This window comes from Taudactylus pleione, unplaced genomic scaffold (assembly GCF_031769625.1).
Source record: "Taudactylus pleione unplaced genomic scaffold, aTauple2 ptg000329l, whole genome shotgun sequence".
Taxonomy (NCBI): Eukaryota; Metazoa; Chordata; class Amphibia; order Anura; family Myobatrachidae; genus Taudactylus; species Taudactylus pleione.
Window position 1 is genome coordinate 6,935,850 of NW_028284730.1, and position 27,707 is coordinate 6,963,556.

The following is a 27,707-nucleotide window of genomic DNA, read 5'->3' on the forward strand; positions in this document are numbered from 1 at the left end:
TTCTGAAAAAGGGGCCGGATATTTAAATTAAGCGCTCGCTCTTTGTGGTCTGTTGACGCCTCTATGTCTGAACGAGCAAACGAAACATGCGCTCGCTATTTTGAAAAAACGCCCCCCTGGCCGCTCGCATCATACGTCATCTCCGCTATTTATTAGATTAATCGAGTACATTGAAAAAAGTGTATGAACTGCTCGCTATTCTTGTGGTAGCATTTTCCTACCGCAATCATGCGAGCAGTTCAGGCTAAAATACAACCAAGTGACGTGGTCGATGACGCTGCTTTGTTAATTATGTACTCCCATTAAACGCCCATTTTGACTGTTTGGCACGCCTGCGTTCGGATCTCCACTCCCCGTTTTCAAGCACCTTCTCCTGTTACCACCCACAAACGGCTCATCCTGTCACTCAAATTAGCAGGCATTCGCTATTTTGCGAGCACACGATTTCCGACCGCACTGACTGGTTCGCGTATGCGCATTACAACCCATACGCATGCGCAGATGTGGGAACATCGTTCGTAACGAACGAGCGGCCGCTTACGAGCGGCTCTGAATCAGGCCCTCTGCCCACAAAATGAACCAAAGCTATACAATCATACGAATGTGTTTTTGCCTCATTTAGAGGTGCTGAATGCAGTGGAAAAAAACAGATTTTCTCTATCACATCACATTTATTAGATATACTCATATTACTGCTTTTGTTTTTTGTGTATATCTGAAAATAAAAAAGAAGTGAAAACTTCAATTAATCTCTATTGAATTTAAATATTCTCAACGTATTCATTTATAAAATACTACTATAAATTACTACTAACACTACAGAAATGCTCAAAAACTCCTTAACAATCCAAATTACCGTATATACTCGAGTATAAGCCGAGTTTTTCACCCCCTCGGCTTATACTCGAGTCATGCCCGCATGGTACGCAGCTGAGTAGCGTACCATGCGGGACGCGGTGCATACTGTGTCTATGTGACACAGCTGCACCGCGTGTGTAGCGCTGACCGGACGGAGTTCGGTCAGCACTACACACTGCCAAACACACAGCCGCCGGAGCCGGTAGCTGTGTGTTTGTTGTAATCAGCAGCCGATGAGAGTCTGTCAGACTCTCATCGGCTGCTGCTGCTCCCACTGCCGAAGCCATCTTCTGGCTCCCGCAGTGGGTAATGGGAGAGACGTCGTCATGATGACGTCTCTCCCATAATGCAAAGCGGCCGGAGGAGCCAGTAGCAGCGTCAGGACCAGGAGCGGGGTTACAGGTGTTTTTTTTTTTTTTTTTAATTACATCTCTCTCTACTGGGGGGCTACTACTGGGGTCAGTACCAGGGGGGGGGGCATTACTACTGTGGGCACTACCAGGGGTGGTATTAATACTTGGGCACTACCAGGGGGGGATATTGCTACTGGGGGCACTACCAGGGGGGGTATTACTACTGGGGGCTCTACCAGGGGGGGTATTACTACTGGGGGAACTACTGGGGGGGTATTACTACTGGGGGCACTACCAGAGGGGGAATATTACTACTGGGGGCAGTACCAGGGGGGGTATTACTACTGGGGCAGTACCAGGTGGGGGATTAATACTGGGGGCACTACCAGGGGGGGATATTGCTACTGGGGGCACTACCAGGGTGGGTATTACTACTGGGGGCACTACCAGGGGGGTATTACTACTGGGGGCACTACCAGAGGGGGAATATTACTACTGGGGGCAGTACCAGGGGAGGGATTACTACCAGTAGCTGCTGCATTTCCCACCCTAGGCTTATACTCGAGTCAATAAGTTTTCCCAGTTTTTTGTGGTAAAATTAGGTACCTCGGCTTATATTCGGGTCGACTTATACTCGAGTATATACGGTGGCCGTAATGTAATTGTTTATAAAAGATAAAATGTAAAGTCGCTTTCCGTTTGTACATTGTCTCATTTGTTTCTCTAAGAAGGAACCAACAGTAGCCCCCCCATCATTGCAGGGTCTCAGCGACCTTGGTAGCGATGCTCCATTGTCAGAATCAGGGCCGTAGCTAGGGTAGTGCGGCCGGTGCCATGGCACAGGGCACCACAGGTCAGGGGACTCTGTTTGGGCCTGTTAAATTTCTGTTTATTATAATTCTCACTTGTAGTTTCCTCTTATTTCATCCCCACCATGTCCTGGCCTCTCCTATCTCTTCCCTGGCCCTTCCCCATGAGGCAATTCCCCTTTTTTGGGTGCATCATGTCCATTTGAAAAATGAGGGGGGCGCCAATGCTTTCTGGCACAGGGCACCAAAAAGTCTAGTTACGGCTCTGCTTACTGTGATTAAATACTTTCATTTTCAAATTAAATTTTTTCAAAATATCTCCGTACAGGATATCAAATTTCTGATAGTATATTTGGATTTTACGCACAAATTTCAATGGAAATTGATATATATTATGTCAGATTCTAAATGGCTGTTGAGTAGTGTTATTATTTTCATCCACAGAACAGCCTGAAGTTCCAGTCGGCCCTAATTGCATGTGTGTGCAATAAACAGATTCTCATATGGTTTTCTGATTTTTTTATTATAATATAAGACCAATTTTAACTTCTACTTGTGCCATCTTTACAAAAATAAGAAAAAATACACTGGTTATGGCATATACCATTTATTACATATTGTCATCTTATTAAAAAAATAAAGCAGTTGTGCATTTATAATGACATCTACATTTTCAAATCTGCTTAAAAGGGAAGTTTGAAATTCAATAGAAACTATGAAAAAATGCAACCAGTAGTTTTGTGCTTGTAAAATATCATAAGATATCTGTAAAAACAATCACCCCTATCACTGTAACAAAGTACTTCTAATGATACAGTAGGACACACTGGGACTAATGGAATAGGTTCCGATTTGACAAAAGTGCAGATTTGTCGACGATTGTTCCATGAGATTTAAAGGGGTAATTATTTCGAAGGAAATACAAGGTTAGGTTTGCCTTTTAAAAGAAATTGCCGCTTCAAGTCCCACAGCAAAAGTTGCAGAATAAATTAGCCCCAGCGTCACAATAAGAGCAACGAGCTGTATTGGGGTCTTGACAGAAGGGACACAGTGTAGGATACCTAATTTTAAGTTGTCATTGTGACGTTAAAATGTAGTGTATATCCTGTAAGTATAATGAATACTGTAAACTGAACCAGCATCCTAGCAAAAATATTTTAAATCATTTATAGGATTGCCATTTATGGGGCCATGGATTTAAATACAATATGAAATAAATAATTTTGGTGTTAGAGGAACACATTGCCTGATCAACTGCCTAACAGAATGTTGCCCTATTTATTATTTGTTTCCGCAGATATCACATCTGAATTATTGGTTCCAAACTGTTACTTTTAAAAATGTTGCCAGGCTGTGTGCATTATTAGGACTCCCCATGGCCATGAAATGAAAAATCAGGATTCCCATCTTACCTGAAGTTTACTTCAGTTATAAAGTCATCCAAGTGCTTACATTTGGATTCCAAATAATGTAAAACAGCTATAGGACAGTGTAATCAGCTGTTCTGTTACAGTGTGAGCATCAGAGTCTGAATTATGAGAAAATAAGCATTGACCAATAGGAGCCCTAAGCATTGTGCAATCTCAGCATTTAAAAAAAAAAAAAAAAAACAATTATGCATATTTTGTGATAGTAAGGGACATATTTTACATACAGTACTTAAGTTTTTATCTGTTTTGCCAATATTAAAAAATGCGATTTATTCCCACCAGATAACACCAACTTCCCCTTGACATAGCAGCGCCATTTACATGTATAGTATTCAATTTATTTTGTAAGTGTCCTGAGATGAAATGCATTGGCAAAACACATTAAAAAAATCAGTTTTTTTTAGAAAGCATTTTTTTTTCTTTAACATAGTACATAAATCTGTCTCTTTGCAGTAAAATATTTACATTGTATTTAAAAAAAAAAAAAGACAATGTAGGGTATTGTATGAAACTCCTGAAGAGCCAAAGATTTCCAAACCCTGGTTCACACAGAACATTGTCTTGACCGTAATGAATGATCATAGGTAAAAGGAGACTAAAATATTTACAATCCTCAAAGAGCTGGAATCTACAGTTTTTTGTGGCAATGCTGCAATGACTCCACTCGGTCTCTTGACTTCTGGGTTGTTTCTCAGTTCAGACAGGACTAATAAACAGAACATACAACACAATACTGTCCTCAAATAAAGCATCACCACACGCGTTTCGCATATGTTATCCATATTAACTTTTCATAGGGGGTTTCAATGCCTGAAATTAGAACAGGAATTAAACATTAGGACAACGTGAATAATGCCTTTGGACTCAACAGGAAAAAACAAACTGCGGAATAAACTGTATGTACTGTATACAGGGGTTATGGGGCAGGTTTTGGTGTATGGTGTAAAGACTAGCCAAGGGACCCTCCTTCACCTAAAGACCCTAAGCCCTCCAGGGAATTGTAACCACATGTCCAAGATGTGTCCCTACTACATGCAACATGTAAAGAGAACCACAACATTTGCAACTGGGAGCGGCCAAGCCACTCCAGTATCGGGCCCTGGCAGATATCAAGACGGCCCTGCTGTATGTATGTAATGTTATGTGTGCTCATAATGAAATGCAGGAAGAAGTGGGGTTGTTTACAAAACCTATACAGTAGCAAAGTACATTAAAAAACAAAACAAGGAACAAGACTTAAAAAAAAAATAAGTATAATAAATAAATTATATCAACAATAATAATTAAAAAACAAAACAAGCAACGTTTACTAAAAAAAAAAAAAATTAAGTATAATAATAAATTATATCAACAATAATAATTATTATAATAAAGGACACCTTGCCTGTTACAGGTCTGACCTGTGGTAGGAATAGACTTGTCATATTTGTTGCTATTACATATGGCAGACAAAGGATGGGCAGGAGCTACGAAACGCGTCATCACAGCCCCTTTCCCCCCCAGAATTGCATCACAGAGGGAGGGTTTGTGATGACGTGATTCATGCAAAACACTCACTTCATCGGAGAGGTGGGAAGTATGTGGGACAATTGCTTACTCTCCCGAGTACCAGGAGTACATGCCCAAATTCAAGAGTCAGCAACTATAGCTTAGGAACAATATATAAACTGTGCTAATTTCCTGTAGTCCCGTGATACAGGTATTCACCCCACTACTTTGTGCTCTGATGCACTGGTGACACATACAGTTACAGTATGTAAAATCCCCCAGTCACTCTCTCATTAAGAATATGTACAATTCCAAAGCTCCACACTTTATAAACGTCTCCCACTGATTCAGCACAGAGCATTCATTTCAGGATATAATTTTTCATATCCAAAAGATCAGTTCTGAATCAAAACCATGGGGGAGACTTATCAAAGCTTGGAAAAAGGTAAAGTGGAGATAAAAGTATCAACCAATCAGTTCCTGTCACTTTTCAAGCACAGGGGTCTATTTACTAAGCAGTGTTAGGAGACAGAGGGCCTGATTCAGACCCGCTCGCAAGCGGGTCGATGGTCCCCCACTGCACATGCGCTGCCTACGGCCTGTGAGATGGCAGTTGGGAGCTGATTGGCTGGCACCTTATCACATTCTTATCACTTTTCACTCTGTCTCCTAACACTGCTTAGTAAATAGACCCCACAGCCTGTAAAATGACAGCTTGGAGCGGATTGGTTGGTACTTTATCTGTCTCCAAACTTTGATAAATATCCCCTACATTATATTTTTATGTTGCTAAAAGTGATAACTATGAGAAGTGATGCACATGGGACTATAAGAACTTAGTGACACAGTGACTGCAAGAGGTGATGTGTGTCGACTAACAGATGTAACATGCAATGATTACGAGAAGGGATGAGCATTACATTACTGTCAGTAATTCTTTTTAAGAAGTGGCACCTACTGATTATCATGTTTAGCGCATCATTTTACTTTTTAAAGAGACGCTAGAAGATGCTATGAGAGGGTGCCGTTGTCCAATGATACATCCAACATTTAAATGCATTTCAAAATGTTTTAGTTCAAGCTCGCTCCAAAAAAATGTTGTGTCAGTTACAAAAAATAAAAGAAAAAAACCTAAAAAATAAAAAGACGCGGATTTCAATTTGGTATCAAATAATAGTCCCATTATTGTGTTAAAAATTGTTATGCTCGTCTCATGCTTATAAATGGGGTATGGTCAAATTGTATTTAGTGTAGTTGGAAATCTAGTTGAGGTTGAAATGGGGATTTGTTTTACTTAATGAAAAAGTACAAAATATAAAAGCAGTGTGCAAATATCAGCAACGAGGAGCGCCCTCTACTGTCCATGAAATGTATTTTAAAAATCAAAATGATCAGCGAAACTCACTTTATCACAACATTGATTGCCTGTCACTAATGCTGGGCATACACGGCAAGATAAAATGTCTGTCAGACCGACAGACATTTTATCTGGCCGGCTGCCAGCCGCAGATGTCCGCGGCATACACTGTGAGAGAAATCTCACAGTGTATAGCCCGACATCCGCGCTCCGCCCCCGGGGGAGGAGACATTTCCCTGTTCCTTCCGTAGGAAGTAACACAGAAAATGTCTGTCTGTCGACCGCGCTGGGCATACACTGCCCGATGCGGCCGACAGTTACCGGGTAAATATCGCATCGGACGGGCATGCTGGACAATCCAGCATGCCCGACCGAGCAATATTTAACCATCGGTCGCCCCCCCCACGCTACAATTATCGCGGTGATCCGCCGATATCGGGCGGATCGTCCCGATAATTGCAGCGTGTATGGCCAGCATAAGGCGAAGTTTTATAAACTACATCGTTTTCTGTAAACTTATCCTAAAGCTGCTGTATTCTGAAGATCTATGCATCAGTTATGTTTCCCCTGAATGTATGAACAGGAGCAGCAATGACTTTCACAGCTTGGGTCCCGATACTGAATGTTATCTCTTGACGGTGTTAGCCATTGTAACCTATATAGAGATTTTCTGGTAATGGCCGTTCATGTTGTATCGGAGCCCATGTTCCTGCCAGAAAATAACATGTATGTACTATGCTGCCATAAGAAATTCAGTTCATCGGGGAAAAATTGAGAACTTTGATATATCGTCCTATACAGTGCTCGAATGTGGCGGTATGCAACGGTATGGCATACTGGCACTTCCAGCACTGAACAATTTATTTAGTTATTTCAACTTGCAGGGACAGGGGGAGTGCCTGCGTCCGCTACTGTCAGTCAGCGACACACACTGCTCACAGACTGTCTCAGGAGGACAGCCCCTAAAGCCAGCCGCACAAACATAACTGCGGATGGCTGTGCTCCTTTGACAGCCTGTGAGCATTCACTGTAAATGCCGGGCAGTGTGGCGCCACCCACCCAGCCGTGCCTTCCCCCCACCGGTGCCCGTCGCATGCCCAGGGCCGTCTCTCATATGTGCTGTCCACACTGCCGTGGCCGGTAACAGCTGCCACTCTCCGGCCCAACGCAGTGTAGCCGTCTGGACTGCCGGTCCCGGAGAGAGCGGGGGGGGGGGGAACGGGTTTGAGCATATCACCACCGCAAGTCAGTAAGAAACTTCGCCGCCATCGGGATGTCAAATATGGCGCTGACCGTGAGCCAATCACAGCTCACGGAACGGCAGACAATCAGAAGAGGCCACTCCTGATTGGCTGCCAGACCGCGAGGTGTGGTTGGCTAGCGGCCGGCTTAATATTTGACATGCAGACAGGGCTGACTGGACCTCTCCCACCCGGGTCCCCGATTCTCTCCAGGCCTTCAGAAGAAACGGGGGGCTCTATGCCCCTCCACCTATTGCAGATAGCCTCCCTGCCCCCCCCCCTTTCCATCCAGCCTTTCTTGCCTCTGCCTCCCCTCTACTCCAGCCAGCTTTCCCTGCCCTGACTCCCCCTCCCCAGTCCAGACAGTCTTTCCTGCCTCTGCCTCCCCCCTATTCAAGCCAGCCTTCCCAGCCCTGACCCCCCCCAGTCCAGCCTACCACATCCCTGCCACCCCCCCCCCAGTCCAGCCAACTTTCCCTGTTCCCCATTAAGAACCAGCCTTCCATGCCACCACCCCAGCCCAGCCTGCCCTGTGCCCTCCCAGTCCAGCTTTCCTAGCCATGTACCCACCATGTCTATCCTTCCCTGCACTCTATACCCCCATTAAGGTCCGGGGGATGGACCACAATTTACCGAGCCCCACAATTTCTGATGGCAGCCTTGGTAGTGCGGCCGATAACAGCCACTTCCCCAGACTCCCAGAGCGTGCATTGTGGCTGCTGGCTGATAACAGACGCCTCCCCCCATGGGCCACCATAGCTTGCACTGCTGCTGCAGCTCCTCCCTCTCAGTCCTGACTCCTGATAGAAGCACCGGTAAGGTGGCACTTGCCGCAGCCTAATATTATTTCACAAAGAACTTGTACAAGAACATACTTTAGTATATTGCTTTATACTGGTAGAGTATACAGTAGGCCTGATTCAGCACAGATCACAACAGCGTATGCCGACAGACGATTGTTGCGTACTGCGCATGCACAGTAGTGCACAACAGCAGCTTTGTGATAATGCAGACTACGGAAAGCCATAGCAGAGTGAGTGACAGGTAGTCAGCATTTGGGGGTGGTGATGGGGGGGTGGTTGGAGAAACGCAGGCGTGCCTGTCCTTTTAAACACAATTGCATGGGCTTGTATAAATTAGCCACTGCGACAGCATACACAGCTTGTGTACTCACTGCGTGCGACGAGGTTAGCAATTTCCGAGTAAGGTCAGACCTGCTGTAATTGTGCATGAGGGTCTGATGTTCCCGATGTATAGGCAGCACTGCAAGGTATTACGGATGTGAGATAGGGGTAGTGGGCGTCTCTATGCTGGCTAAATGAGACAGAGATGCATCCCCAAAGACTGGAAAGGATCCGTGCACCTTGAAGTGAGCTGGGTGGACTGTAAACTGAAAGTGGTTTTTTAGTGCACATTTAGTTTTCTTTTATTAAATGATATTATGACATTATCTGAAAGTATGTGTGGTGAATCAAGTGCTCAACATGCTCCACAATTGCTGCAACTCATTTTCCAAGTAGACTATGACCAGGACACTTTTGACTCTGTTCCACAGTTATTCCTAAGGTCAAAAAGATATGGGTAACAGTTTGTTTAAATAATTCTACTGGTGTACCCTGCAGACAGCAAAATCATGTATCCCCCTCATATGTACAGTATTTGGCGATTCTGTATATGTACTGTAAAATGTAAAATATCCCTGATGAGACTATTCTAGAAAAGACTGGGCCGAGTGCTGTCTATTTCAAATTTGCGCTACTTACTGGCTCTTACCACTGTAGGCACTTGGACAATGCATCCAAAGGCACGACCAGACTCCACTGGATCCGGTTAGCATAGAACTTGAAATTGCAAAATGCACTTAACAATAGGCATTATGGAGCCGCCTCCAGCAGGCAGTCCTGGAAATATAAGTTCCCAATCCATCACCCAGGTGATAAGAGCCAGGAAGAGGATTGCCTGCTGTGTACCAAGAGGTGCAGTATAACAAGCTGGGCTGGAGATGAAAAGTAGAGAATCCGTTTTGAAGATGGTGGAAGATAGGACTGGCTAGGCCGGGGATAGGGCTGGTATTGGACATTTTCCTGGTGATTTATGTAGTGCCTCCGACGTAGGACTCCAGAGAGGTGAGTGCTAAACATGGACGCACTCAGGCATGTATTCATGGCCGAGAAGGCCGTGTGTGGCCGGGCCCTCTCCTCTGAACAGTGGGCTCCACCCAGTCTCACCGCATCTTACCGGAAAGGTAAGGTAAGTATACTGTGAGTGCAGGTTGTGGTGCAGGGCCTCGTGTGCAGTGCACACCCTGCACCCATTACAAATACACCTATGGCACACCCTGCACCCATTACAAATACACCTATGGTACACCCTGCACCCATTACAAATACACCTATGGCACACCCTGCACCCATTACAAATACACCTATGGCACACCCTGCACCCATTACAAATACACCTATGGCACACCCTGCACCCATTACAAATATACCTATGGCACACCCTGCACATATTACAAATACACCTATGGCACACCCTGCACCCATTACAAATACACCTATTGCACACCCTGCACCCATTACAAATACACCTATGGCACACCCTGCACCCATTACAAATACGCCTATTGCACACCCTGCACCCATTACAAATACGCCTATGGCACACCCTGCACCCATTACAAATACACCTATGGCACACCCTGCACCCATTACAAATACACCTATTGCACACCCTGCACCCATTACAAATACACCTATGGCACACCCTGCACCCATTACAAATACGCCTATTGCACACCCTGCACCCATTACAAATACACCTATGGCACACCCTGCTCCCATTACAAATATGCCTAGGGTTGCCACTTGCTGGGGGAGAGCATCCAGCCACCCTGAATTAGTGCCCCACCCTCTACCATGGGGAAGTGGGGCCCATTCAAAGCTGGTCATATCATATCTGCACTCCGTATATATATATATACATACAGCATATATAATGCTGCTAATCGCCAACTTGGGGCTTATTAGCAAATAATGAAATTTAAAAAAAAATTTGGATAGAAATGTTGTGTCTGGGGGAGGATTGACCCCTACATACGCCCTTGTGCTCAATATTTGTGTAGAACATGCAAAAGCAGAATGTATGTTCCCCACATGCAGAACATTTTTTTGCATTTGTACCTCTTACTTTGCAGTATTGTTTATCTGGAGGTAAATCTGCAGCCTCATCTGCATTCACTCCCAACTCTAACCGAGTCCCTAAGTGCATTCATCAACATTAAACGGTTATCCAGGAAAAAAAATTTAACGTACCTTTGGTGGAGGATTGGGAAGAGCTGGTTTGTTGGCAGGTACCTTTGGTGGAGGATTGGGAAGAGCTGGTTTGTTGGCAGGTACATCGGGTGGAGGATTGGGCAGAGCTGGTTTGTTGGCAGGTACATCGGGTGGAGGATTGGGCAGAGCTGGTTTGCTAGTGGGTACTGGGGGAGGAGCATTTGACGGCCTCTGAAATGACTAAAAGAAAGCAATGACATTACTAATCCATTGTATACACTGCATTACACAGTCACACCAATATCCACTCACACACCTGAAGCTAAGTATATTTGTCTCTTACCGGGGATTTTTTATTGAGTTCAATTGATGTTGTAGTCTGTTAACAGAAAAAAGAAATATGTAAAGAAAGCTCAGTAATGGTTCACATTTCCCTTCTGTCAGTCGCAGCAGCCCATGTCACTGATATACTATAGTGCTGATGCAGAGGAAGTATAAGGCCAGTCCAGTGGCGGAACTAGAGAGTGGTGGGCCCAGGTGCAAGAATAGGCTTTGGGCCCCCACCACCCCCCCACCCATTCCTGGCACCCCAACATTTTTTTACCACCCCTCACCCCTCCCCAGTAATTAAATACAGTGTCTGTCCTGCTGCCCAGCCTTGTTTTCTCACCACCCCCCAGTCAGTAAATTCAGTCTGTCCAGCCCGAGTGTGTCAGCCTCATTCTCCCTCCATCCCCAGCATGTCTCTGCCTCGTTCTTCCCGCCAGCGTGTGTTCCTTCCAACCCCAGCGTGTCAGCCTCTTTCCCCCCCAGCCCCAGCGAGTGTCAGCTCTTTCCCCCCAGCCCCAGTGTGTGTGTCAGCCTCTTCATCCCCCCCCAGCGCCAGCCTGTCCCCCCCCAGCGCCAGCGTGTGTCAGCCTCTTCATCTCCCCCCCCCCAGTGCCAGCCTGTCCCCCCCCAGCGCCAGCATGTGTCAGCCTCTTCATCCCCCCCCAGCGCCAGCCTGTCCCCCCCCAGCGCCAGCGTGTGTCAGCCTCTTCATCTCCCCCCCCCAGTGCCAGCGTGTGTGCCAGCCTGTCCCCCCCCAGCGCCAGCGTGTGTCAGCCTCTTCATCTCCCCCCCCCAGTGACAGCGTGTGTGCCAGCCTGCCCCCCCCAGCGCCAGTCAGCCTCTTTCACCCTCCCCCCCTCCATACCACCGCCACTTACCTTATTTCTTCCTCTTGATCCGCGGCTCCTCTCGATCTTCTTACTCCAGCAGCCCGGCCCCTTATTATGACAAGGCGCACGTGACGTCATGCTGTCACGCGTGCCGTGTCATAACAAGGGGCCGGGCTGCTGGATCAAGGGGCGGGGCCGCGGTGGGTATCTCTCATGTTGGAGACGGAGCGGCCGAAGCGGGCCCGCTCCAGCTCCAAACATTTAGGTAATGGGGACCAGGTCGGTGGGCAGCGGCGCTGTCGGATGCAGGCGGCCATGGGCCCCTGCACCACAGTATATCTTGTGTGAATTTGCTGGATGTATGCTTAGGAATGAATGCACACATATGTAGACTTGCGCCATTATACCACTTAGACCTTTCTGTTCCTGCTGAGGTGGGACAGGGAGGAAAGTGACATTCTAACTTAGACAGAGTACAGGTAAGGCATGTTTATGTAAATGCCGCTCATGCAGAGCGAATAAAACACTCTTATATGCCTGTTACTGTACGAATTTCAGAATCATTGGTACCTGCTATAAGGGCTCTTAGTGCCTCAACTTGTCCTAAAAAAGGTGCATATCTGCCTATGCAGAGACAGACACAACTCAAGGTAAGTATGGTTCTGCATATGGCAGAGGATACAGGGCCTGATTCAGAGGCGCTCGCAAAAAGCGAGCGCTCGCTCTGAATCAGGGTGGGTGCTAGTTTTTTTAGGAGCGGCCTTCTAGCAGTGGGTGACCACCCACAGCTTTAGCGAGCGGCCATGATGATTGTTGCGATGGTCAAGACCATCGCGACCATCGGGCTTGCAACGAGACCCTTGTGGTAGAGTCTCATGGCCGCAAGCCCCAGAGAGCTTCTGGCTCAAATAGAGCCGGAAGCTCTCCCACTGACATCACTGGTGATGTCAGTGGGGCCGCCCACAAACGGCAGCCGCCCCTTTTGTAGTGAGTCCCGGAGCGAGTGCTTTAGCCAAACACACAAAACCCTTATTTACTATCATTCGATTTGAAATAGACCTCAAAATCGGACTTCAAATCGAACTTCAAATCACCAAATGAATAGATCTGCTTCATGCTTTCGATTTGAGCATGATCAGGTTGGATTGACACAGATACATGCAGACATCAGTGAGATGCCTGTATGTATCTGACTGTAAAAAGCAAATAAAGAGTTAAATGTAAAAAAAATATTACGTCAGGTCCACCCCCAAAACACAACCAGCCCCGGACTGTTCAAACCCAGTCTTGGTTGACTAAGTACAGGGAAAAAATTGCCTAGGGTATCCCTGTACTTAGTTCAACCAGCACTGGGCGATGGGAACCAGTCCTGGTTCTGGTATTACAGGTAAAAATTTGCGTAGGGTCTCCTTGCAATTCACAGAACCAGCCCTGGACCCTCTCTAGCGGGGGACAGATGCCACAGCCAGGGGAGCCCTATCACTGGGACCCCCAGCCGCAGCATCAGCCCTGACCGCTAATCAGCCCAGGCCAGGGATCCCTAGGGAGTTGGAGACCCCTCCAATAAAGGGGTCTCCCTCTTCAGGGCACCCCTATCCTAGGCTGAAAGCCCAGGGCTATCCCCGCCACCCCTGGACGGTGGGTGGCGGGTTGATTGTGTTAATGTAGTGTAAAAATAGTCGAAAAAAAAAAACATTGTCTTTACAGTAGAACTGCAGGTCCCAGCAAGTCTCCCCTGCATGCTGGTACTTGGAGAACCACAAGTACCAGCATGTGGGGCACCTGTAAAGAAATGTTGAAATAAACACACACACACATTACACAGTATAAGTTTAATACATACATACATACATACATACATACACACACACTCACACATACTCACCTATATTACCTCGAGTGTTCCCCTTGTCCAGTAGGCATCCATGGTCTTCTTACAATAACAAAATGAAAAACGTGACCCTCACACTAAGCAATAACCATCCAAACCAGGATGGTATTACTTCCCGAATTAAGCGCTCAGTCGCGGCTTCCTCCTTTGAAGGTCTGTGTCTGAGCGTTCATTGGCTGAGAGAGGTCAGCCCCCGCCTCTCAGCCAATGAACGGCTCCCTCCATTAAGAAGACCATGGATGCCTACTGGACAAGGGGACCACTCGAGGTAATATAGGAGAGTATGTGTGAGTGTTTATGTATGTGTATGTATGTATTAAACTTATACTCTATAAGGTGTGTGTGTTTATTTCAACATTTCTTTACAGGTGAACTACAGGTCCCAGTGGGCCCTTAATGCCCCGAATACTGGAACTTGTGGTTCTCCAAGTACCAGTATGCGGGGGAGGCTTGCTGGGACCTGCATTTCTACTGTAAAGACAATGCTTTTTTTCTTCTATTTTTACACTACATTGACACAATCAACCTGCCACCCACCGCCCAGGGGTGGCGGAGATAGCCTAGGCTCGGGGTGCCCTGGAGATGGAGACCCTTTTATTGGAGGGGTCTCCAACTCACAGGGATCCCTGGCCTGGGCTGACTAGCGGTCAGGGCTGATGCTGCGGCTGGGGGGCCCGGTAATGGGGCTCCCCTGGCTGTGGCATCAGTCCCCTGCTAGAAAGGGTCCAGGGCTGGTTCTGTGAATTACAGGGAGACCCTACACAAATTTTTCCCTGTAATTCCAGAACCAGGACTGGTTCCCATAGCCCAGTGCTGGTTGAACTAAGTACAGGGAGATCCTACGCAATTTTTTCCCTGTACTTAGTCAACTAGGACTAGGTTTGAAAAGTCCGGGGCTGGTTGTATTTTGGAGGGGTACCTCAAGTAATTTTTTTTTTACATTTAACTATTTGTTTATTTTTTACAGTCAGATACAAGCAGGCATCTCCCTGTGCAGTTATCCCGTCAACTCTCGCTAGGTCAAAAGTGAGTACTTTGAAAGCACAATGCCGACATGGTTGTAATTTTACTCTCTGCAGGAAGATACCATTGTGACCGCTAATTATGAGGTCACCATGATTCCCCAGCAGAGATTCCTATTGAACCCTGCACACTGGGTGGAGAGGCAAAACTGGTAATTTTTTCACAGCAGTCCTGGTATAAATAATGCTGGCTACACACGGGACAATCTGTTAAGCGAACAATATCGCTGAACGATCTCCCTTGAAATTCCTGGTGTGCTGGATGAACGATATTGTTCATCCACACACCAAAGATATCACTAATGATGAACGACCAACGATCGCAAACCTCTATGGAAAATGCACGATGTCATCCAGATTGGCCTGCATGCATGCCCGATGGACGATATCGTTATCGTCCAGCGGGAGCGCGCATCGTTGGTTGTTCTTTGCATACACACGGAACGATATATCTTTGAACGATATAGTTATCATTCATATCGTAACGATATATCGTTCCGTGTGAACGCACCTTAACACATTTAAAACAATGAGTGTATCAGGAACAACAAAACATTACTGCATGTGTCCCAAGAGCTTTTGAATAAATAGGATAAAACTGGTACAATCAGCAGTTGATGCACCAAAGGGCTATGTGGGAAATACATATTAATGTGTAAATTAATATTTATTCAGGATTCTATTATCAATTTACTACAAAATGGTCATAGATCCAAACAAATGCACATTGTTGCACAAACTAAAATATCAATACCTTTGGATATCTCAGTACATAGAAAAATGACAACATAACTGCACTAATTTAAACTCCTTAGGTCTTGTTTTCTGCCTTTATCGTTTTACTTCCTTGTAATGAAACTGGATGATACATAGAATTCACATCAGAAGACAAAGATGGGTGGCGCAGCAGGTTTAGAATAATAGTGTGTCCTTACCAAAGTGTATTGGGGTCCATGATATCCGTCTCGGCTTGCGGCCTGTATGAGAGGAGAAACAGAGCTTAATCAGGAGAAGCAGCTTCAAATGGGGAAACCATATAGACCTAGAGAGCTCTTACTAGTTATAGGAAGATTGTTGCTTGACAGTGGTTATATTCAGAGGTTATCAATTAGCAGAATTGTGTTCTGTAAGCTATCTAAAATATTGAATGTTTTAGTAAGAATTAACTAATATCTTGACTTATATAATATAATTCTTTTTTTTTTTTCCACATAAAGTACAATGAAGTTAGATTGGTGTGTACTCAAGGATATCTGTACATCTTCCTATGGTAAGATGACCTTTGTGGCTTTCAGTAGAAGGTCAAGACAGTTTAAGTGGATTTTAGAATAGTGATCTATTGTCTATTCTATATCATATTGTCTGTACCAGTGGTTCTCGCCTCCAGTACTCTAGTACCCCCAACAGGCCATGTATTGAGAATATCTTTAATCATGCACAGGTGAGTTAATCTATTTTACTGGGTCAGTAATTATCCCACCTGCTTCCACAGACAGAAAGCCTGAAAACATGACCTGTTGAGAGTACTTGAGGGTTGGATTTGAGAACCATCTGGTCTATATGGACACTGAACATAACTTCTAGTTTTCATTTTCATGCATCTGGTGCTAGGAGAAAGTTCAGTGAGTGTAGAGAAAGCATTGCTCACGGTAGTCTATAGATCACTGTTGTTATGTCCTCCTTCTGGTAAGAAGGGCAGTGTATCACAGTGAATATGCCATTGCCCATAAGAACATTCTTTAATATCAGTCCACAAATGAAAAGAAAAGGAGACTTACATTTGTCGAAACAGTTGGCACCGGGTGCAGCAAGTTCCTGGAAGTCTGCTGCTCATGAAAGAAACAATAACATTATTCACAGACACATGTAAATGTCTAGTTATTCAGTTTGCTTACACTATTATTATGAAACTCTATTTATAGGGTGCCACACGTGGTCTGCAGCGCCATACGGAGGGCAAAATAATAAGACAGTACAGGGTAAAACAGTACAGTACAATACAGTGGACAAGTAACAATTAGCACTACAACTCTCAACCCAACCACTGATGCAAGGGGCGCAATGAAAATATTCAGCGTAAGCTGAAACCTGTAGCTATTGGCATGGGTGCATAAAATGGGTCTAAGTTGTAGGAGTGGAGTCCAGGGGCAGAGCCCAAGGAGGAGGTGTAGAGTGTAGCTAGTGTGCAAGACAAATAGGTAATGAGAGCAGGAGGGTCCTGCTCATGAAGCCAACAGTCTAAAGGGAAGAAGGGAGACAAATGGAAAACATAAGGAGTGAGCCAATGTATGGGGAGCTAAGAGCAGGAGCAGGGTTAGAGAATTAGAGAGTGCAAGACGGTGAGGTGGACTATGTGGTGACATGGTTAAGTAGTGGACCGATATGCTTTTATGAACAGGTGGGTTTTCTAGTGCCCACATGAAGAAAGGCAGGCTGGGGAATAGTCTGATGGAACGAGGTAGTTCTTTCCTATGGTGGGGGGCACTACGGGAGAAATCTTGAATTCTGGAGTGAGATGTTTTAACCAGAGGGGAGGTAAGGCGGCAGTCACTGGCCAACCAAAGAGGGTGGGAGGGAGTGTGTAAGGAGATGAGGCTGGAGATGTAGGGAGCTGTGGAGTTGGAGAGGGCCTTGTATGTGATGGTTAGGAGTTTGAAGAGGATTCTGTAGGGGAAGAGGAGAGAGTGCAGGTCTTGGCAGATAGGGGAGGCAACTGTGGAGCGGTGGGAGAGGAAGATAAGTCTGGCTGCAGCGCTGAGTACAGATTGGAGAGGAGCAAGATATGAGCAGGGGAGTCCATTGAGAAGAATGCAGTAGATGCAAGAGATCAGTGAGTGGACAATGGTTTTGTTGGCATCCTGGATAAAGAAGGTTCTGATGTGATGTAACCCCAGAGAGAGAGTCCCTGGCTGCTACCAAAAGCAGAACTCTGATATTAGTGTCTGGATACAAATACAATACCTACCAGACCTACTGCTGTTGTAATATGGTTACGAAGGTTAGAAACATTGTAGCATTTACTAGTAAACTATGGAGAGATGAAAGCCCGTTTGGTATAAGCGGAAGCCAATTAACCTACCAGTATTTTTTTTTTTTTTTTTACTGTAGTAGGAAACTGGAGAAGGCCCACATGATCACAGGGTGAACATACAAACTCCACACACAGGACCCTCGTTGGAATAGAGCACATGACCCCGGCGCTGTGAGCTATCAGCGCTAACCACTGTGCCGCCATGCAGGTAACAAAGAATGAAGTATAGGGGTGGGCAAAACAATTCTAACACTGCGAAGCACCAGAGAAACCTATCTAAAAAAATTATTCCTCCAGGAACCAGGCACTGCTGTATTTTCTGAACTGAAGCTCACACGAGTCAATGTTGTATTAGCAAACATGTATATTTTGGATCTAATCAAATTCATGGAAAACACTAATTTAAAAAAATAATGTCCTATAATACAGCTGCTATGTTCCCTTATTGCCTAGATGTGCAGTATGTGAGTGTCTTTACCATCTATGTACAGTACACCCTGGATAACAGCTGCCCATGCCAGATCACGTTGAGGCTTGTGTTGTATGCTGTAACATCAATGGAGTCATCTTGAGGTTACAGCATACAACACATCCTAACCTGCTGCTACATGCTCCTTCCTCACTGTCTATCCCATCTATGTCACACCTGTTTGTCTGCCCCGCCCCATTAAAATGTGAGCTCTCACGAGCAGGGCCCTCTACCCTCTTGTGTTTCTCCTTATTTATACTTTCATCTACTCCTTACTCCCCACTAGGGCACCTAACATTTGGTTGCTTAAGTTCATTTGAGTATTATGATTGCTAATGCAACAATGTATATAAATCTTGTCCTTGTCCTGCATTGTATTGTCCTGCAAGTCACTGGTTTCTTGTTCACTTATCGATGTACTTTGTAAGGCGCTGCGGAACACTTGTGGCGCCATAGAAATAAAGGTTAATAATTATATAATAATAATAATAATACCAGTCTTCCCTATCTGGTTGGGTAATATAGGGAACTTGTTGGTGTTTCTGCAGAGTAAAGTTGGTCTCTTACCTCTGGGGTTGAAATGTTAGACTTCTTCCGCGCCTGCTCAAGGAATGCTGGGTTTGTAGCACCAGATACAGTGGCTGGAGTCCCCCTGTAACAGAACAGATAATTGTCATTCTAAACTGATGAGATGACAGTATGTGCATGCAATATATCCTCTCTTTTACCATTACCTAGTAAATATCCATAGTTTACTTTTCTCTCATCATAGGTATGATATGTCGACATTCATAACATTAACATTAGAATGCTGACATGGTCATCAGGTCAACTTTCATCATGTAGACACTGATGAACTGTCAAATATGGGCATATTGTCCCTGGTGGCCCAGTGGGGATTTACCTGCTCCTGACGGCTTCAGGAGTTTCACTGCTGCTTCCGGATCCCAGTGATCATGTGACTGTCACTTCCAGCGGAGTCATCTGATGAAGCAGCATTCCAGAGAGTACACTGGTCCTATCCCTGACCCTCCCTCTAGTAATGTCTAACCCTAACCATCCTGTCCTGCAGCCTATCCCTAACCTACCCCTAGTGCCTAATCCTAAACTCCCCCTAATGCCAAACTCTAACCTCCTTCCCTGTAGCCCAACTTACCCTCTCCTAGTGCCTAACCCCCCCTCTGTAGCCCAATCCTTACCTTCCCCCTGTAGCCTAATCCTAACCTCCCCCCTGTAGCCCAACCCTAACCTCTCCCCTAGCGCCTAACCTCCCTCCTGTAGTCTAACCCTACCCTCCCCCCCCCTAATGCCTAACCCAAAACTCCCCCCCACAACATAGCAATAACCTCCACCTGGTGCCTATCACTAACCCTCCCATCCCGCAGCCTAACCCTAAATTGGACATTCTGACAATATCAGCATTCATATGTCAAAATTCTGGGAATGTTGACATGTCACCTGTCAACATTTTAACAATGTTAACATCAAATATGAATAGGCTCCATAATCTCCATAAGAAAGCCCAGAAAATGGCTACCTCCTCTGACTATGTGAGATGCGCCTAGTACTATACTGCACATAAGGCAGCCGATTCTGAGGCGCACGGTGACTCTTTGCATACAGCACATGCACAGATGCGGATTTATGCATATGTCCGTCTTCATCTGAGTCAGGCGGAACTCGGAAGTATCTTTACGTTTAATAGGGTATACTGTCTCATCTGACTCCGGAAAAAAGGGAGTGCAGACCTGTAACCTTTTATTTATACTTTAACCTTTATAGCACAGGATGTATATGTAACATTTTGAACTAAAGTCTGTGTTTGATTTTCAATTCACTGCTAATGTCCTTATATCACTACCTGTACTGTAGGTTACACGTGTGAGCTCTCACTTCCTCTACATTATTACCTCTTGTACTTCTTGCGGAACACGAACATTAGTACAAGTCCGACCAGGAGAGCCAGGGCAATGACGACTACCACCGCGATGATTGCAATATCTGCAAGGGTAACAACAATACAATATGTCAAGTTGGGCTGCAATAAGTTTCTTAGCCTGGGTCTCTGTTTTATAACAACCATACTCTGCATGATGTTCCCAACTATGGAAATATTATCACTATAACCAAATGTAAATATAACATGATCCCCACTTGTACAGCGATGTGACCTGTTCCTACTGTCACTGTCATTGTCCCTTCCTGTGTTCCCCAGGATAAAATCTACAGACCTGTTAATAATGGTACATTCCACATTAAATACATACTGGATCCTGAAGTGGAGTCACAGCTGGGGGCTGCCCATCCCTCCTGGCATTGACACTGCAGCTCGTGGTCACAGATCTGGAGGAGAAGAAGACAGCTGTCAGTCAGTCTGTAAGCTTTGTTGTTATGTAAATAGCGTATGTTCTCATGCCTCCAAACCTTTAAACATAGTGGGCATGCTGCACTCAAAAGGGGAATGGTCACAGTGGAGGCAGGTTCATGTCATATGGGCCCTCTCACACTCTTCTGTGAAGAGCACCCATGAATGGGACATAGCTCCCTGCATTACGGCTGTACAGTCCCTGAAATCAGGACTGTACAGCTTAAGGCAATATAGTTGGGATGTATGTATTACATAAGCACAATTGTACATTAGTTTTATGTGAACTGTTCAGATATATTTAAACATGTACTAACCACATATAACTAAACATATATTGTTAAAGATGTATTATGTATTCGATATTAGCCATTTTCTGCAACACTGCAATTATACTTTTACAGGGGCTGTACTATTAATGTTACCGTTCTCAAAGTCACATATCAGGTACACTCTAATCTGGGACAGTTTGGAGACACACATATAGTCAGGAGAGTCACGATTTGAGGATATTGAGCTTGATTATTTAAACTTTTGGGAAGTTGGGAGATATGTGACATCACCATAGTGAGTGGATGGATGCAGCAAGTCAAGGGTGTCGTCATAGGAGGGGAGTTTGGGACGCCATACTCCGGTTGGTGTGACAACTCCTGTTCCCCTCCAACGGGATGTAGTCAGGAAGCTGACGGTCAAAATGCCGACCGCCGGCTTCCCAACTGTCAAATCTCGACAGCGGACTAATGACAGGCATCGAAATACCGACGCCTATCATTATCCCTATGCTGGGAGCCCGACGCCCGGCATACCGAACGAAGGTTAGGTACCCCCCCCCGGAAGGGTTATGTTTAGGCTGTAGGGAAGGGGGGGTTAGGTTTAGGCACTTACAGGGGGGGTTATGGTTAGGCACTTGGGGGGGGGGAGGTTAGGGTTAGGCACCCCTAAGGGAGAGTTAGGGTTAGGGAGGGGAGGGTTTGTAATAGTAAAAAAAAAACGTACCTGTCGGGATCTTCTGTTGCCAGACATGTGTCCGGCGGTATTTCATACCGATCCCTCCCCAACATGAGACCAAGTCTCTTTTCTTACAATTCCAAGACGACCAATATTCGGTGAAATGTAAATGGAATGTAGATACTACCACCCCACATAGCAAGGAGGGAGGGTGTCACTATGGAACTGCCCTGAAATGGACCGCACTGTCTATGGAAGGACGCCAATGTGCGGGAAGTGTCTATCTGCCAGTAATATTCAACTGAGCTGCTATTTGGCTCTACAGGAGCTGGACAGCGGAAGTCCTGAGCTCTACCCATTTAGATGGAAACAGGTTATAGCAAGCACTACTGCAAACATGATATAAAATACACAAGGAATTACCATTTTAAAAGTGTATCTGTTTAAGAGGCCAAGTGAAGTGTGCAATATTTTCCATACAGCGCTGCGTAATAAATAGACAACACCTACGACAGACACATACATGTATATTTATCCTGCTCTAAAATAGTTTAGAACTCAGTACAAACATCCACAGCTCTGGAAGAAAGATGGCCTCTGAGGCAGCTGTATATTTCCCCCAATCTCTACCACTGCCTATAGGTGTAATTATTATCCACAAGTGTACGCTGGCACTCACCCCATGTCCTGGGCACTTGGCAGAACAATCTGCTGCCCGGAAGGCACTGTCAATACCCACACATTTTCCATTGTAACAGACCTGGAAAAGAAGAGATAGAAACATCAGTCTATTAATATAAAAGGTCTTGTAGTTACTAATGACCTTCATACACAACACAGGGGCACCTAGAGAGATTTAAAACACAGAAAAAAAAATAACAAAAAGGTTTTGTCTCTAGGTCCAATAAGGGGATGTAGTCAAAACATAGACAATCAAAATGTCGACTTTCACAATGTCGACGTGGACATAAGGTCAACAGGGTCACAATGTCAGCATGTAGACACAGCAAACTAAAAATGTCGATATATGAAAAAAAATGTAGACGGTCAAAATGTAGACACAGTTAAAATGTCGAAAGTCATAATATATACATGCCTATATTATGAATGTCTTCTATGTAACCATAAAGAAGTAATACTTTTTTTATTCTGCCAAGATCCTGGTATGCTACATGGAATGAAGAGGACCTTATTCCTGTATTTTCTGAGTATGAAGTGGAGAATTAGGGCTGTGTGAGGGATTATTTGTTAATGAAACAATACAACATTCAGTGTCTGCGTCTTGTCTTTATTTTTTTCTAATGTCCGGGTATGCTGGTACGTGCCATAATGCTGGATCAAGCTTTCTGGGACTTGTAGATCGTCTGTAAAGAACAATATTATTAACTATATAATTACCATTACCCCTGCACTCACCGCCCAGGGATGTGGGGAAGAGCCCTGGGTAGGTTGTTCCTCAGGAGGGGAACCCTGTTTAATTTTTGGGGTCACGACTTTCTTAGGACTTCCAGAGCCGGGCTGACCAGTCTGGGGCTGGTTAACGTTATGGCAGACGGACCCCAAGCTATGTGTCTCCCTCTTATAACATTATCCCCTCCAGCTGGTTCAACCTGAATTTTCCCCTGAGGTCCAGGGCTGGTTATTGATCTGAGGGGGGATGGAGGGACAGGATCCTACACATTTGGCTTTTCTTCACTTTAATTATTTATGATCATATTGACATTCAAAATATAGGCAAGTCTTTATTGTGACTGCCAACATGTTACCTAACTAAACTTTGGTTGTCTACATTTTAACTATTGACATTTTGGTTGTCTACATTTTAACTATTGACATTTTGGTGTTGACCCTATAATGTCTATATTTTAAATGTCTACATTTTTACTCGTCTACATTTTAGCGGTTGACATTTTGAGGTCATTCAAACACCACACAGGCAGGGCCTTGGCAGGAGGACCTCTGTACTGTGAGGCAGTAATGCTATCCACTACGCCAGCCATGCTGCCTCAGATAGGTTGTTTATTCTTATATCCCCAGTATGTAGCCAATGCACAGAGGCAGGGCTGCCATCAGAAATCGTGGGGCCCAGTACTGACAAAGAAGGCAGGGGCCCCCCCGGGGAATGGCGCAGAGGTGGGTGGAGTGGTGTATAATGTGGGTGGAGCTACACAGGGGGGGGTTGGATGTAAATGATTGCATAACCAGTTTAAAAATTCTCAAAGTTTGGGGTGGGGAAGGCAGGATGGACATGTGTGGCACAGGGCTGGGAAGGCTGGACTGGGAGGGTACAGGGAAGGTTGGACTGGGGGTGCACAAGGCAGGGAAGGCTGGACCTTAATTGGGGGGGGGACTGGGCAGGGAAAGCTGGCTGAACTAGGGGGGGGCATGGAAGGAAAGGTACACTAGGGCAGAGGCACAGGGCAGGGAAGGTTGGACTGGGGAGGGGGACGGGGCAGGGAAGACTGGCTGGATTAGGGGTAACAGGCAAGGGCAGGCTGGCTGGTTTAGGGTGAGCACAGGACAGGGAAGGCTGGCTGGTTTAGGGTGAGCACAGGACAGGGAAGGCTGGCTGGATTAGGGGAGCATGGGGCAGGGAAGGCTGGCTGGAGTAGAGGGTTAGGGCAGGGAAGGCTTGCTGGTTTCTTGCACTAGGTGGAGGGGCACAGAGCAGGGACTCCTACCTTTCTTCAGAGGGCCCGGGAAACAGGGCAGATATAGCACGGCAGCCGGGGAGACACAGCGCCGCCGACGGTATGTGAAATATGACACTGCCCGTGAGCCAATCACAGCTCGCGGACCGGCAGCCAATCAGGAGCAGCCGCAATGGCTGCTCCTGATTGGCTGCTGGTCAGCGAGCTGTAATGTCTTGCGGCCGGCACCATATTTCAAATACCGCTGGCGGCGCTGTGTCTCCCCGGCTGCCGATTCATATATTCTGTGCTGCTGTCAGCGGGGCCCTTGCTCTCTGCGGGCCCGGGACTCCGAGCCTGGCAGTCCCCCCCTGACAGCGGCCCTGCACAGAGGACAACAGAGCTATACTGTGTCCTGGGGGCATATTTACTAAAGTGAGAGTTTTTAGAAATGGAGATGTTGCCCATAGCAACCTATCAGATTCTACTTAACAATTAAATAGCACATTCTAAAAAATAGCTAGAATCTGATTGGTTGCTATAGGCAACATCTCCACTTTTAAAAACTCTCACTTTAGTAAATATACCCCCAGGGCAGAATGAAAATACATTGCTTGGTGATAAAAAACTAAAAAAAAAAAAAAACAGTGGAAAGTAACAGAAGACATGTATTTAATAAATGATGCAGTATGTATTGGTATGTACAAGCCAATAAAGCAAAATCAGGAAAATATGGGCAACACTTTCATCATACTGAGCTGTGCACTTACCTTTCCTTCAGTGCACTTTGTTCCATTCTGCACCATCCCTGCATCAGCCATAACCCCCCGGCAGCCTGAAATTATCGCAACAGAAGCATGGACACTGGGAATGTCACTGCCTCCAGAGCAGTATAGTACGCCACACTTTACATCCCTGAGGAAAGACAGACATAGACATTCACCATGTTTGTGTATTACTGTTAATCCCTGGACACGACAACATCGGTCAATTGGTCATTAGTTATAATCCCTATGGGACCTGTGGCGGGGTTGGGCACATACCAGTTAGTACATTTGTACTGCACATGCCTAAAAACAAGTATTCCTACGTCAGTATATGCACCTCATTCCTGAGGCAGAATAGGGAAGGGGGGAGGGGGAGTGCAGCCCAGGTAAGGAAGGGTATGTTTGCATTGCCAATACTCCAGTCAGTAACTCTTGTGGGGGTTGCCAGCACTGGCTACCTGCTTCTGATTGGCTGATTGCAGATCCACCTCTGAAGCTATTAGGTACTTTGGGCATTGCTTGTGCAAAAACTATACACAAGACAGGAAAATAAACCTGTTGGGAGAGATGTACTAAGCCTTGAAAAGTGAAAAAGTGGAGACTGATAAAGTACCAACCAATCAGCTCCCAACTGTTATTTTTCAAACACAGCCTGTAAAGTGACAGTTAAGAGATGATTGGTTGGTACTTAATCACTCTCCACTTTATCACTTTTCATGGCATAGTACATCTCCCCGGTTGCATTATGGAACAAATATAATCGTGAATGCATTTACTATCAAGTCAAATGTTAAACCCTTCTGTGCTTTTGACCTGGCTGGGTAAAAGTGTATCAGATTGGATGTTTCCCCTGACGTAAACGTGGCACATACAGTGGTGCTAGAAAGCTTGTGAAGCCTTTAGAATTTCCTACATGTCTGTAAATGTAACCTTTATTGTGCTCAGCTCTTCATCGGAGAAATAATAAAAGGGAGCCTGTAGGATTCAGTAACCTGAGCAACAATTACTTCAATCAAATTGCTGATCTCGACTTGGAGGACTTGTGGCCCATTCTGTGTGATTAAGGCCTCCTGTAGAGTTTCCTGGAAAAATCCAGAATTCATCAATAAAAGTAAGCCGCCTTGATCCCATGGTAAGCAAAACAGACCTAAACTATGGAGCTACCGCCAATGCGTTTCACAGTTCGGATTATGGGGCTAATTCAGCAGTGCATGCAAGTGCACTGCTGAATGCAGATTTCCGATTATCGGGAATCTGCGCATGCGCAAGACCCATTTTGCGAGTGTGCAGAATGGGTCCTGCTAATACTCACGCTAGCCCTTGAATGACTTTGCCTGATTGACAGGCAGAGGCATTTAAGGGGCGGTGCGGGGGCGGACGGCGTTCCCGGAAATGGGGCGTATCTGTGCAGTTTTCCGGGAGTGGCCAGCCCAGAGACTGTGTGGACGTGCGCAGTCTGCTGGGCTCACAAGCCAGCCAGCCTGAGTAAGCTGACTCAGCTGGCCGGCCGACTGGCTCCGTCCACCATCGACCACCGATGGTCGAGATGGTGATCCCAGCACTACGACCTCCGTCCCTGTGCAGGGATCGCAAATGCAGCAGGGGGTGTCATACACTTCCTGCTGCATTTGCATAATAATGAAGTAAGGATCGCATTGCATAGCTCCCTGTGTGCATACATCATATCTATAGCCTTTGTGCAGCTTTGCAAATGTGGTCCTTGCTGATTCAGGCCCTATGTTAGAATGGCGTGTTTGCTTTTCTCCAAACACGTTTTCCAGTTTAAGCCAAAAAGTTTCGACACTTATCTGTAAACAATACATTCTTCCAGTTGCTTTTCGGGTAAACCATTTGGTCTTTAGCAAACTTTAGAAGAGCAAGATCTAATGCAGCAATGCGACAGACGACCACACGAGTGACGTGCCGACATATCGGGCGGCTGGTACATATTACACGATCCTGGGGCCCGACTGCGGAACCAGCTGCATCCAGCTGCATGGGGTCGTCAGTCGCATTGTCAGATTGAGCTGCATATAGGGCCGACCTGACGATGCGACTGACTACCAAATGGGATCGCGCATGGCCCGACATAGTGGGTACGCATTAGTCGATTTTGATCCCGGATCAGGCGAATACAGTCTTGTGTGCACCCACCTTTAGATTAGTGACTAATTGTTCCCTTATGCGGACAGATAATCCTGGAGGTTCACAAACTTTTTCCCAAAAAAGAAATGTAATGCTGGATAATGTTTATCAATATAGTAATGAAAGAGTATATCTGTTTGTGTGTTGCTTGATCCATTCGCTACTCTTTATCTAGATTTATGACCTAGATTACACAGAAAATTATAGAGGGTTCACAAACTTTCTATCACTGCTGTATAGCACTGGATGCATCTTGACATGAGTGTGACTCAGCATACTGTATGGAAGTAATTCAGCTATTTTTCCCTGCAACTTTTAGAGCTTATATTTTTGATTCATGTGCGTGAAACGTGCACCAGCCCCTATGTGACAAAGCCCTGATAGTCTGCAGTCAGAGATTATACATGCATGTTTGCAAGAAAGAGAGAATGTAAGCTCTCATGAGCAGGACCCTCTTCCCTCATGGTC

The 27,707-nt window shown here is 45.6% G+C and overlaps 1 protein-coding gene across 1 annotated transcript in view; it reads right to left on the minus strand.

Moving 5' to 3' along the window:
- Positions 1 to 2,560: 2,560 nt before the first annotated feature.
- The window catches only part of LOC148509306 (zinc metalloproteinase-disintegrin-like protein H3), an 88,288-nt gene continuing 63,141 nt past the window's right edge, over positions 2,561 to 27,707 (minus strand). Inside the window, exons 16-25 of the mRNA XM_088443229.1 lie at positions 25,098 to 25,242; positions 22,377 to 22,457; positions 20,652 to 20,727; positions 20,295 to 20,385; positions 18,952 to 19,036; positions 16,663 to 16,710; positions 15,820 to 15,861; positions 11,155 to 11,190; positions 10,851 to 11,051; positions 2,561 to 4,260 (exon numbers count right to left, since the gene is read on the minus strand). Of these exons, the coding sequence (XP_088299355.1) occupies positions 4,234 to 4,260; positions 10,851 to 11,051; positions 11,155 to 11,190; positions 15,820 to 15,861; positions 16,663 to 16,710; positions 18,952 to 19,036; positions 20,295 to 20,385; positions 20,652 to 20,727; positions 22,377 to 22,457; positions 25,098 to 25,242 (832 nt within the window). The 3' untranslated portion in view covers positions 2,561 to 4,233. The remainder of the gene's footprint in view (positions 4,261 to 10,850; positions 11,052 to 11,154; positions 11,191 to 15,819; positions 15,862 to 16,662; positions 16,711 to 18,951; positions 19,037 to 20,294; positions 20,386 to 20,651; positions 20,728 to 22,376; positions 22,458 to 25,097; positions 25,243 to 27,707) is intronic.